Source organism: Chiloscyllium plagiosum, unplaced genomic scaffold (genome assembly GCF_037043375.1).
Source record: "Chiloscyllium plagiosum isolate Xiang-an unplaced genomic scaffold, Cpla_swu_hap1 HiC_scaffold_10, whole genome shotgun sequence".
NCBI classification, from domain to species: Eukaryota; Metazoa; Chordata; class Chondrichthyes; order Orectolobiformes; family Hemiscylliidae; genus Chiloscyllium; species Chiloscyllium plagiosum.
The window spans coordinates 107,357,644-107,370,346 of NW_028270148.1; the positions used below are offsets into that span (position 1 = coordinate 107,357,644).

The following is a 12,703-nucleotide window of genomic DNA, read 5'->3' on the forward strand; positions in this document are numbered from 1 at the left end:
TCCATGCTGTACGTCTTTATGACTGGTCATAGAGTCATAGAGATGTATAGCCTTGAAACAGACCCTTCGGTCCAACTCGTCCATGCCGACCAGATATCCCAACCCAATCTAGTCCCACCTGCCAGCACCCAGCCCATATCCCTCCAAACCCTTCCTATTCATAAACCCATCCAAATGCCTCTTAAATGTTGCAATTGTACCAGCGTCCACCACTTCCTCTGGCAGCTCATTCCATACACATACCACCCTCTGTGTAAAAATGTTGCCCCATAGGTGTCTTTTATATCTTTCCCCTCTCACCCTAAACCTATGCCCTCTAGTTCTGGACTCCCCGACCCCAGGGAAAAGACATTGCCTATTTACCCTATCCATGCCCCTCATAATTTTGTAAACCTCTATAAGGTCACACCTCAGCCTCCAATGCTCCAGGGAAAACAGCCCAGCCTGTTCAGCCTCTCCCTGTAGCTCAGATCCTACAACCCTGGCAAGATCCTTGTAAATCTTTTCTGAACCTTTTCAAGTTTCACAACATCTTTCCGACAGGAAGGAGACCAGAATTGCACACAATATTCCAACAGTGGCCTAACCAATGTCCTGTACAGCCGCAACATGACCTCCCAACTCTTGAACTCAATACTCTGACCAATAAAGGAAAGCATACCAAATGCCTTTTTCACTATCCTATCTACCTGCGACAACACTTTCAAGGAACTATGAACCTGCACTCCAAGGTCTCTTTGATTAGATTACTTACAGTGTGGAAACAGGCCCTTCGGCCCAACAAGTCCACACCGACCCACAAATTTACCCCTTCATCTAACACAGCAGGCAATTTAGCATAGCCAATTCACCTGGCCTGCACATCTTTGTGACTGTGGAAGGAAACCGGAGCACCCAGAGGGTAACCCACACAGACACGGGGAGAATGCACAAACTCCACCTAGTCAGTCGCCTGAGGTGGGAATTGAACCCGGGTCTCTGGCGATGTGAGGCAGCAGTGCTAACCACTGTGCCACTGTGCTGCTCTTTGTTCAGCAACACTCCCTAGGACCTTACCATTAAGTGTATAAGTCCTGCTAAGATTTGCTTTCCCAAAATGCAGCACCTCTCATTTATCTGAATTAAAATCCATCTGCCACTTCTCAGCCCATTGGCCCATCTGGTCAAGATCCTGTTGTAATCTGAGGTAATCCTCTTCGCTGTCCACTACACCTCCAATTTTGGTGTCATCTACAAACTTACTTACCTCTTATGCTCACATCCAAATCATTTATGTAAATGACAAAAAGTAGAGAGCCCAGCACCGATCCTTGTGGCACTCCACTGGTCACAGGCTTCCAGTCTGAAAAACAACCCTCCACCACCACCCTCTGTCTTCAACCTTTGAGCCAGTTCTGTATCCAAATGGCTAGTTCTCCCTGTATTCCATGAGATCTAACCTTGCTAATCAGTCTCCCATGGGCAACCTTGTCGAACGCCTTACTGAAGTCCATATAGATCACATCTACTGCTCTGCCCTCATCAATCCTCTTTGTTACTTCATCAAAAACTCAATCAAGTTTGTAAGACATGATTTCCCATGCATATTGCCATGTTGACTATCCCGAATCAGTCCTTGCCTTTCCAAATACATGTATATCCTGTCCCTCAGGATTCCCTCCAACAACTTGCCCACCACCGAGGTCAGGCTCACCGGTCTATAGTTCCATGGCTTGTCCTTACCACTCTTCTTAAACAGTGGCACCACGTCTGCCAACCTCCAGTCTTCTGGCACCTCACCTGTGACTATCGATGATACAAGTATCTCAGCAAGGGGCCCAGCAATCACTTCTCTAGCTTCCCACAGAGTTCTCGGGTACACCTGATCAGGTCCTGGGGATTTATCCACCTTTGGTCAATCACAACATCGGAAATTAAATAAAGATTCAAAACACACACACACACATCATAGCACACATACACTATCATACACACACAGAGATCATACACACACATACACATACACACACACAGATCATAGCACACACACACTATCATATACACACACAGAGATCATACACAAACATACACATATACACACAGATCATAGCACACACACAGAGATCATACACACACATACACATACACACACAGATTATAATAGACTCAGAGATCATACACACACATACACATACACACACAGATCATAGCACACACACTATCATAACACACAGAGATCATACACACATACGCATACACACACAGATCATAGCACACACACTATCATAACACACAGAGATCATACACATACACATACACACACAGATCATACACACAAACACACACAGATCATAGCACACACACACGGAATTTATTGGAGAAACTCAGCAGGTCTGGCAAATCTGAAGAAGGGTCACTGGACTCGAAACATTACCACTGCTTTCTCTCTCCAGAGATGCTGCCAGACCTGCTGAGTTTCTCCAGCAATTCGTTCGTGTATTGCCTACAGCACCAGTCCCCTTCCCATTACAGATTGCTGTGCGCATTATGGATTTGATATGTCGGTTACCCTGTGATTTCAAGCGCCCGATGGTGTTTATGTATGAGTTTCTCTCATCTGTTAACTGGACCTTTTAGCGGCGAAATGTACAGTCCTTTCCACACTCGGATATCCGAGGAGTGCAGTTTTTTTTTAAAGTAACACTTCTCCACTTCTCTGTCTCTGTCTGATGGAGAAACCTTCTGACAGTGTGTAGGAAATTCTCTGTGTCACAGACACAGCATCAGTCACCCTGTTTACACTCTGAAACAGAACCTTTTTTTTCTAAAAAATACAAAAATCCACTGTGATGTAATGACGTTAGATGAAGATCTCAAACGAATGAGTCACATATTGCTGTAAACATGCCCCATGCCAGCCACAATGCAGGAAGACGAAAGGCGAGTGAGTGAGTGAGTGAGAGAGAGAGAGAGAGAGCCGTTGCATGAGCGAGTGTGAAGTCATTCGCTCGGAAGAACTGAGTTGCTGTAAGATGCTTTAAATCAGGCGCACGGAACCTACCCCAGCATGTTGTTCCGCACATGCAAAGATTAACTTCTGGTGTCTCCGAACTTGCTCACCCAGTGAGATGGTTCGTCTTTCCTTCCCGTTCGGCACTTTTTCATCAAATCCCGCTGACAGAAGCAGCCGGGTTATAAGGGGCAGCTGCCTGGTCTAATGCAACAGCCTCTTTCAGGTAAGGGGAGTGGGGAGATTTCACTCATTTGATCATTTGCGTTAAGTACAGGGAACCAATTGCTGCTCCTGATTACAGGATGCTCAATTCATTTGACACACTTTCGATTACTTTTAACCTCTGTCTCCTTCTTTCTTTTCCCCTCTTCATTTTCATTCAACATTAGCCTCCAATCCACAGCCATGTCCCAGAGTCGTTGCTTTATTTTCTCTTGCCATTCACTTGTTCGGCCGCCGGTGTTAAGTTTCTTTCTCTCACACTTTTACCTTGTTCTTCCACTGCCTTTTATTTTCCCACGGCGTCACACTTGATTTGTTTTTTTTTTAAGAAAACTGTGTGTTTTGTTTCCGATTGTTTAAAGTTGTAAATTGAAGTGGTTGTTATGTTTGTGTGTGTGTGTGTGTGTCTGGGGGTGGTGGGTTAGTGTTGTTAGCTGAACAGCCCAGACCAACCCGATCTGTGCTGAGCCGAGACTCGGGACGACTTGATTTCTTTCTCCTCTCTCTCGCACTCCGAGACTTACAAAGGAGCCGTTGTAAAAAGCGAGTTGGAAAAATTCAACCCTCCGGTCTTTTGCTGTGTTGACCAGGAGTTGGCGCTCTGCACTCTTTCTTTCTCCCTCTCCCCCTCTTCTCTTGTTTCCCCTGTAGTACATATCAGACCCAATCTTGTTCCGTTCAGGGGGTGTGTGGGGAAGGGGGAGGGAGAGTATTTTAAAAAATCCAAAGCGGGTGACAAGTGCCTGTCCCGCATCCCTGACCGGCCACTCTCCTCGTTGATAGATCAAGACCAGACAAAAAGAAAACTACCAGCAAAATGAAAAATAAAGTCCGAAAGAAACTGACAGACTTCGGTCCCGGGGGGCAGGACCGCCCCACACTCGGACTCAATAGCCCCCCCACCCCACCCCACCCCGTTCCACCCCTCTCGGGATGAATGAAGCTCCCGTTGTGTGGGGGGGTTTCTGTAACCCCAGCCGTGCCTCTCCCAGAGAGCGAGTTCCCAATACCTTCGCTCTGAGCGCCCAGATGATATCGCCACATAAACAAGAGTAAATAAATCTTGCACGTACTGCAGAGGAGAGATTCCTCATTTCTGGATCGCCTTAAGCAGTGTTTCTAGGATCTATTTTTTTCATTATTGACGGGGGAGGGGGGGCGGGGGGGGTGCGGGGGAAATGAAGGGTGAGAAATTAAAGTTAAGAATTCTTTTTTATTTGCAATGGTGCCTTTTATCCCCAGAGCCGGTCTATCTTGTCAGTGAGAATGACCACCGGTAGATTTAATTTGGATGGGGTGGGGAGGAGAGGGGGTTGGAGGGTATACATGTGTGGAAGGGTATTTTAAAAGGGCCGTGTGTTCTTTTGGGCTGGGGGTGGGGGGTGGGGGGTTAAAAAGATGGGATGTGTCTATTTCGCTACAGGGAGTTCCCTTCCCTTCACCCCCCACCCCCAAGAAGAATAAATGAAACATAAAAAATCACGCAGTTTGTTACCCCAGGGTTGATCCTCCAGGCAGAAAGTGCCTGTTGTTCCACCCCCAAACTGTTGCTCTGATCTCAATGTCGAGTTTGTGACAGGAATTATCATCGCATTTGATTGGCACAACGCCTCATTGACGTGACATCAGCGGGCAAGCGGGACATATATATATATATAAAGCCCCCTTTCAATTATTTTAGTCAGCAGGAGCAGGAAAAAGTGTTTAAAATAACCCTACTGAATTTATATATAAACCCTGCTTCTTCAGTCTGGATTGTCTGTTTGCTGTGTGTGTGTCTTTATATATATATATATATATATGGGCTTTGAGACATGATGGACTTTGGTAAAGCGCTGAATGCCCGCGGCTTTGTGAGTAAACCGGACAACTTGCTTGGAATCTGTCCCCCTTTTGGTTGCATTCTCAGTACAGAGGTCTGAAAACAATGTTTGGCCCCCTCTCCGCCTCCTGTTGATCGGCGAGAAGGGGTGTACTGTCCGCTGGAAATCTTCCCAACGCCCGGACAAGAGAGAGAGAGAGAGTGAAAGTGTGTGGATTAACAGCGAGCAATGCAGAGGATAGGGGAGAACGGAGCGGAGCTGGTTCGGTTGCCGGTCCCAGGAGAGGAATAAATTGACGGACTCCTGCGTTGTGAGACTCGGGAGGGATAAACTAAGAGCCAGGCACGGAAACGAACTCCCCGCCACCTCCCACCCTCCCTCCACATCAACAACCCTCCCTCCCTTCCTAGATGCTAGAAAACAAGGCAGCCGCGGAGAGGAGGGAAATAATCGCCTGAACTTTATCTCCCCCCTCCCAAAAGCAGATGTTCCGGCGCCTTCATTTGCGGGAGGGGGGGACCAGAACGAACCGAGGACGGAGTTAGCGGACCTGCCCGCGTTTCAATGGACCGCTGCTTTCTCTGAGCTGGGCGCCTGTTGTAGGGAAAGGTAACGCGGGCGCAGGAAGGAGACGGTGTGTATGTGTGAGGGACAGAGTCGGCTGTGCATTCTGCTGCAGCCGAGTCCAAGGACTGAGGAGAGAGACAGACAGACAGAGCACCTGTACGTCTGCTGTCCATCCACCCCCCCCTTCCCCACCTTCCCTCAACTCTCTGATCTGTCCCACTCCAGACAGACACAACAGCTCAGACAAACATAAACAAGGCGGCTGTCTCTGTCTCTCTCACACACACATACACACACGTGTGTGGGTGCACTTTTGGTCTTCCTTGCTTCAATTAATTCCTTAGCTTTCCTTTCCTTCCTTTCCTCCAAAGAAAATTCTCTCTTTCTAACTCTTGGTTTCTCGAAATTAAAGTGAGATTTCATCCAGTCTGCCTTTGGGTTTCTGCTTCACTCTTTTTGTATTGGAAGAAGAATCTTTTTTTTAAACAATTCTACATCTTTTCCTTATATTGCCTTCGATATCTGTCCCCTGGACTCTCTGATCTGTGTATGTGTGTGTCTCTGTGTGTGTATCTGTGTATGTGTGTGTATCTGTGTGTGTCTGTATGTGTGTCTGTTGTGTCTGTGTGTGTGAATGTGTCTGTGTATCTGTGTATGTGTGTGTCTGTGTATGTGTCTGTATGTGTGTCTGTGTGTGAATGTGTCTGTGTGTGAATGTCAGTGTGTGTGAATGTGTGTGTGTATCTGTGTGTGTGTGTGTCTGTGTGTGTGGGAGTGTCTGTGTGTGTCTGTGTATGTGTCTGTATGTGTGTCTGTGTGTGAATGTCTGTGTGTGAATGTGTCTGTGTGTGAATGTCAGTGTGTGTGAATGTGTGTGTGTATCTGTGTGTCTGTGTGTGTGGGAGTGTCTGTGTGTGTCTGTGTATTACCATTTGTGATGCCGGAATAAACCCCGTTTCTCTCTCTCCCCCCCCCCCCCCCCCCTCTCTCTCTCAGAGACACGATGACCGCCGGTAGACGATCTCTGATGGCGCTATTGCTCTGTCAGGTTTTATTCGGGGGTTCGGCCGGACTCATCCCCGAGGTGGGCCGCAGGAGATTCGCCGAGCAGTACGCCAATTCCGGCCGGGCACAGCCTCCCCCGCAGACCGAGGAGCTGCTGCAGGAGTTCGAGCTGCGGCTCCTCAACATGTTCGGCCTCCGGCGCCGCCCTCACCCCGCCAGGAACGCGGTCATCCCGCAGTACATGGTGGACCTGTACCGGCTGCACTCGGGCGAGGAAGCCGAACGGGGACAAGCGACCGACGCCTGGGTGCTCTCCCAGTTCCCCGAGAGGTCGGCCAGCAACGCCAATACCGTCAGGAGCTTCCACCATGAAGGTAAGGTGAAGCGAGGCAGTTCACCTCAGTGACCTCTCTCTCTCTCTCACACACACACACACTCTGCCCCAAGTTCTCTCAGTCTGGGGGATAAGATCAAAACCCGTCATACAACTCGTCCCTGGGCAACAATGTAGCCACATATGACACACAGGTAACTCCAGTCCCATCGGAGGTAACTCCACGCACGAATATATATGTATAGGATCAGGAGCCTTTATCCTTCACTGTTTTACACATAGGGTGAAGAGTCTTTAACCTTCACTATTCTCCTACACCGGGTCAGGTATCTGTTTACCCTTCACTATTATAGGGTCAGGAGTCTTTATCCTTCACTATTATATATAGGGTCAGCTGTCCGTTTATCCTTTACTATTTTACATGTCTGTAGGTTCAGAAGCCTTCATCCTTCACAATTTTATATATATATATATAGGATCAAAAGTCTATATCCTTCACTATCATATATATAGGGTCAGAAATCTGTTTATCCTTCACTGTCTACACAGCCTGTCTAGTCTAGGATTGGGAGGGCGGCAGGGGGGCTGATTGGAATCCAGATCGCACACATCGCGCTCTTTTGAAGCCGAAAGTAGGTGTTGGAGAAACTCAGCAGGTCTGTGGAGAGAGAAACCAGAGTTGTCGTTCAGGGTCCAGTGACCCTTCTTGCGTTCCTTGTGACCTTTTGACAGGGTTCTCGCAGCTCAGTGAGCCTCCAGAGCGGGCACAAACTCTCATTCTCTCTCTCTGTTACCCACTGCCAGCCCTGGTAAGATTTTGTTTTGAGGGGGTGGGTAAGTGTGGGATATCTCGACTCAAATACATTGCGTATTACAGCGAGAGGGCCACTTGGTAAATGATTGGCTGAATTTTGTTTTACATTCCAGTTGATTAGCCGTGTAACGAAAACGACCATAAATATTTGTCCCCAGGAGCTCGGAGCCTTATCTTATCAGTGTACTCCCTCTTGTTTGCGAGAGGCTTTTTCCCTTTATTTTCCCAGAGCCCCTCGTTTCAGGAGGGATGTCACATTTATTTAGCAAAGGTCGCAAGCCCACAGGTACCAAGGTTTTGATAGTTTAATATTCTCCCCCCCCCCCCCCCCCCCACCCATACACACGATGGAGAATTAATCCTCTTGTCGTTTCACACAGATCTGTGAATTATTGATATTGCAGAGTTTAGCATTGGCTTTAGTGCAAGAGGACAGGCTCGGGCGGGGTTGGCGTGTGTGAGAGTTTATTCGGGGGCTGGTGTTATCTGCAAAAGCTTTCCGCGCAGAGGGAGATGAGATCCCAAGCCAAGTGGATTAACTTGATCCCCAAGTGCTTTCATCGGGGCACACTGGGACCCAGAGCTCACTTATTACTAACCCAGATTGCTAACTTATCATCTCGACGCGAACCTCCCTCAAGTTGGGTTACAGGTGTCTTAAACGTTTGCAGGGCTGTGGTACATACTCTAGGATTCACGTGCGTGACTTTGTACACAAGGAAATGGACTCAGCATCTCTTCGCTGAACCCCCTACATCCCGCGGGAAAAGAACGACAGTCAGTCTAAATAAAAGCGCCGTGTTCAGAGAGGGAATTCAATTTCTGCATCTGATGCCAATCTTCTATCAGGCTGCTGAGGTGTCTAGGAGGTCCTAAGGCCCGCAGAGTTCTGTGAACGCAGAGGTACACACTGCAGAGACACAGACACACATACAGCACACACTGCAGACACACACACACTGCAGGCACACACACGCAGAGACACATACAACACGCACACGCACTATAGACACACACAGGCACACATGCAGCACACACACACTGCAGACACACACACAGCACACACACATGCAGACACACACACATGCAGACACACACATGCAGACACAGATGCAGACACACAGCAGACCACATGCACATACACATTGCACTAACTGCAGATACACACTGCAGACACACAAACTGCAGGCATGCATTAGCAGTTCAATTTTATTTAGATTCATTTACAAATGCAGTTCATTTCTCTCTCCAATGCAGCTGAAAATGAATGTGAAAAAATGACCCCGTAAATTAACCATGGGGTGGATAATCTTCGAACAAGGGCAAGTTCTGAAATAGTTAGATCTGTGTGTTCCCAGCTGTGTTAATACCATGCAGCACACTTGAACAAATGCACAGATGGGCATATTGGCAGTGAGTTAAATAATGCAGTGTGTTTAGAATGTGAATGGATCTATTTAAAAAAAAACTGCTGCAGGGGCGAAACCATTGAAAAGTAATCGCAGAATATGGTGCAATCTCTTGTATGAGGCAGAGAGTTTAAAAGTGGCACACACATGGCGATCAAGGGGCACCATATTTTGGTCCAGATCAGTATTGCGCTGGCATTAAGGGACACTTCAGTTGCATGTGATTTAATCAGAATGCATTACCGATTCATCCACCTATACCCCCTCCACTTCCCCCTCCTGACCCCTTATATTTCTTTGGACCTTGAGTCTGCATGTGGCAAGTCACTAGAATTATCGTAGAATCACTACAGTGTGGAAACATGCTCTTCGGCCCAACAAGTCCACACTGACCCTCTGAAGGGTAACCCACCCAGGCTCATTCTCTGACACTGTTACTCTACATGTACCCCTGACTACTTGGTTGCAATGTATTCAATACACCCTCCATAAATGAATAAGCACTGTTCATTTTTTGCAGTTTTTTTTAATAATGGAATTCTTGGCTATTCACACATCTCAGCACTGGATTCCCTGCACAGACCCATCTCTTAGAATGTGGTCAAGTTCTGTTCATGGCGAATGACCCTGACGCAAAAGTAAGAATGCCAGTTGGCTTACCAAACACGGGTCATGTGGGAGCTCACTGGTTATTATTGCTCTTCCTAACTGCTGAGGGTTAAAAGTAAAAATAAACAGACCATCTTAAATATCTTTTGTCTCCAATACAAGCGTGCTCTCAAACATTGTGATGCAAATATCATTTCAAACTCTGCAGTGCAATGAAGTAAGAAAGTAGTTTGTGTTGAATTTTGAACATAATCAAATTAGGTTATTTACTTATAATAATTTCTCATATTTAAGGGTTAAGATATACAGAGGGTTAAGATATTGTCAGTGACAATAGATTGCTAAGGGGAGAAAATAATTTTATTCAAAGTCTCGAATGATGACATTCATATTTATCATTTATATTGATACTGTAGTTAATACAAATTGCAATCATTAACTCAAACATTGGGTGGTTGTGATTTCTGTGTTTCCATATGGTTACAGATTGGCCTCACCAGTGAGCCTTGCAATGTGGCTAATGGTGGTTCTGATCTCTTTCTCATCTTAGAACTCATGGAGGAGTTGCCTGGAGCCAGGGGAGAGGTAGTCCGTCGTTTTTTCTTCAACTTAAACTCTATACCGAGGGAGGAGCTCATCACCTCGGCAGAACTGAGGATCTACCGCCAGCAGGAGCAAAAAGCCTGTGCTAATGCCAGCAGTGGTTATCATCGCATCAATGTGTATGAGATTCTCAAAGCAACGGGGTCCTCATCCAGTGATCCCATTACCCGGTTGCTGGACACAAAGGTCGTGCATCACAATGTGAGCAAATGGGAGAGCTTTGACGTCAGCCCTTCTGTTATGAGATGGACTGCGCAGGGCCAGCCCAACCATGGGTTTATGGTGGAAGTCGTTAACTTGGACAAGGAGTGCAGACATTCAAAGCGACATGTCAGGATCAGTCGGTCTTTGCATCAAGATGAAGAAAGCTGGCCTCAAATGAGGCCTTTATTGGTGACGTTTAGTCACAATGGCAAAGGGCACACTCTTGAGAAAAGAGTGAGGCGTCAGGTCAAACACAAGCCGAAGAAGAGGTCCAAGTCCAGCTGCAAACGACATCCTTTATATGTGGATTTCAGTGACGTGGGGTGGAATGACTGGATAGTGGCACCTCCGGGATATCATGCCTTTTACTGCCAAGGAGAGTGCCCTTTTCCATTGGCAGATCACTTAAACTCAACAAACCATGCCATTGTGCAGACATTGGTGAACTCAGTCAATGCAAACATTCCCAGGGCATGTTGCGTCCCCACAGACCTCAGTCCCATTTCGATGCTTTATCTTGATGAATACGACAAAGTTGTATTAAAGAACTACCAAGATATGGTTGTGGAGGGTTGTGGATGTCGTTAAAGCAGAAATTTATCAAAAAAAACTTGACACTTTACTATTTCCCAATGAAGACACTATTTATATTAAAAAAAAATTAACAAAATAGAAGCATCTATTTTGAAAATATATTTATGGTTACTTAAAAAGAAATTGGGAAAATAAATATTTTAATCAGAGAATTGTTCCTTTTAAATGATGTTTAATTGTATTTCAGATGTACATGTTTATATGGGTTTAACCCCCAACACATGAAGTATAATGGTCGAATTCCTATTTTGTATTTATTGCAATTGTAACCACTTTTTAGAAAATAGCTAATTTGTATTTATATGTAATCAAAGATAAATATAGGGTTTGTACATAAATTGCCAATCCACATCTGTCTGAAGTCTATATGCTTGAAACAAAACTTGCAATCAGACCTTTTTTCTCAGTTGGGGGCAGGCAAACTAAGAACCTAAAATGTTTCAGAACGTGTACTGACGTGAGTCCCACATTTCAAAGCGCTTTCTGACATGTGGCACATTAAAATTTTTGGCATAGCAATCTTGAAAAGCTTACCGATAATAAGATGAAGGGTTTAGGGACTGGAATGCATACAAAAGTAATTGTAGTGAGGTCTAAATAGCAAACAGTGTAAAATAACACTGGGCTGCTCCTTGTAGTTTACAGGTGGTTAAATTAGATAGAGGCCAGAGGCAAAATGGACCCGTTATTCAACTTCTGGTGAGGTGAAGCGTGAATGCTGGGAAAAGTCCTAAATCCCATCTTTAAATGGAAGAAAGTGTGCCAGCTAGGAGTTTCATAAGGCGCAAGGGTTGCTTGGCTTCAGTGAAATTACTCCAGTTTCTTACTCAGTAGGGTGTGATTTCAAGATGGTTCAAGATTTAACCACATAATCTAGTTTGACCAAACTGACACTGTACTTTTTCAGCTTAGATCTTAAACTGAGAGTCTCAATTAGTTAATGTAAATGACCCCATTACACTCTTTAAAGCAAACCAAAGAGGATTTCTGCTCGAGTCCTTACCAACAGTTCTTCCTCAATACAAACAGACTATCTGGTTGTCTGTCTCATAGCTGTGTGTAAATTACATTTGCCTACTCAACAACAGTACTTAGGATTCAAATGTGATTAATTGAACAGGAAGCACTTTGAGATGACCTGACTACATATAAAGTGCTATTACACCAGGTTTTTTATTTCCTTCATGAAGATGCTTTATTTAGCCACTCAAATGAAATTGATTTATATCTACAAGCTGATTCGGGTTTATTTACAAATACGCGAAACACAATTAATTATGACACCACAATAATTAAAGGAGGCATCCACTTCAAAAAATGCAAAATTCATTTAGCTTCTCATCTGCATCGAAAATACTGGAAATTGGTCACCTTATCACCAGCATGATACAAAGCATCAATATATAACTTATTAAAATTTTCCAAACTATTACATCAGATTTTCACAAGCAGGAGTTGTGACACTATTTAGAGCTACAGAAAGTCATCAAAAGCAAATGGAAGCTTTGTGGAGAACTCCTAGCTACA

The 12,703-nt window shown here is 45.4% G+C and overlaps 1 protein-coding gene across 3 annotated transcripts; it reads left to right on the plus strand.

Annotated features, from left to right (window-relative positions):
* The first annotated feature begins 2,972 nt into the window (after positions 1 to 2,972).
* Positions 2,973 to 11,529, plus strand: bmp2a (bone morphogenetic protein 2a). 3 transcript variants are annotated; one of them, XM_087991643.1, is made up of 3 exons: positions 2,973 to 3,215; positions 6,601 to 6,983; positions 10,326 to 11,529. In XM_087991643.1, the coding sequence occupies exons 2-3, from the start codon at positions 6,608 to 6,610 to the stop codon at positions 11,168 to 11,170; spliced, it is 1,221 nt and encodes a 406-aa protein (XP_087847769.1). In that variant the 5' UTR covers positions 2,973 to 3,215; positions 6,601 to 6,607; the 3' UTR covers positions 11,171 to 11,529. The 3 variants fall into 3 exon arrangements, with proteins under 3 accessions (XP_087847769.1, XP_087847772.1, XP_087847770.1); XM_087991646.1 differs by lacking the exon at positions 2,973 to 3,215 and adding an exon at positions 4,874 to 5,671; XM_087991644.1 differs by lacking the exon at positions 2,973 to 3,215 and adding an exon at positions 4,876 to 5,646.
* The last annotated feature ends 1,174 nt before the right edge of the window (positions 11,530 to 12,703 follow it).

Coding starts and splice junctions, on each gene's coding strand:
- bmp2a (XM_087991643.1), top strand. CDS start 6,608: ATGACCGCCGGTAGACGATCTCTGATGGCGCTATTGCTCTGTCAGGTT. Junction 6,984..10,325: donor CAGGAGCTTCCACCATGAAG/GTAAGGTGAAGC, acceptor TTCTCATCTTAG/AACTCATGGAGGAGTTGCCT.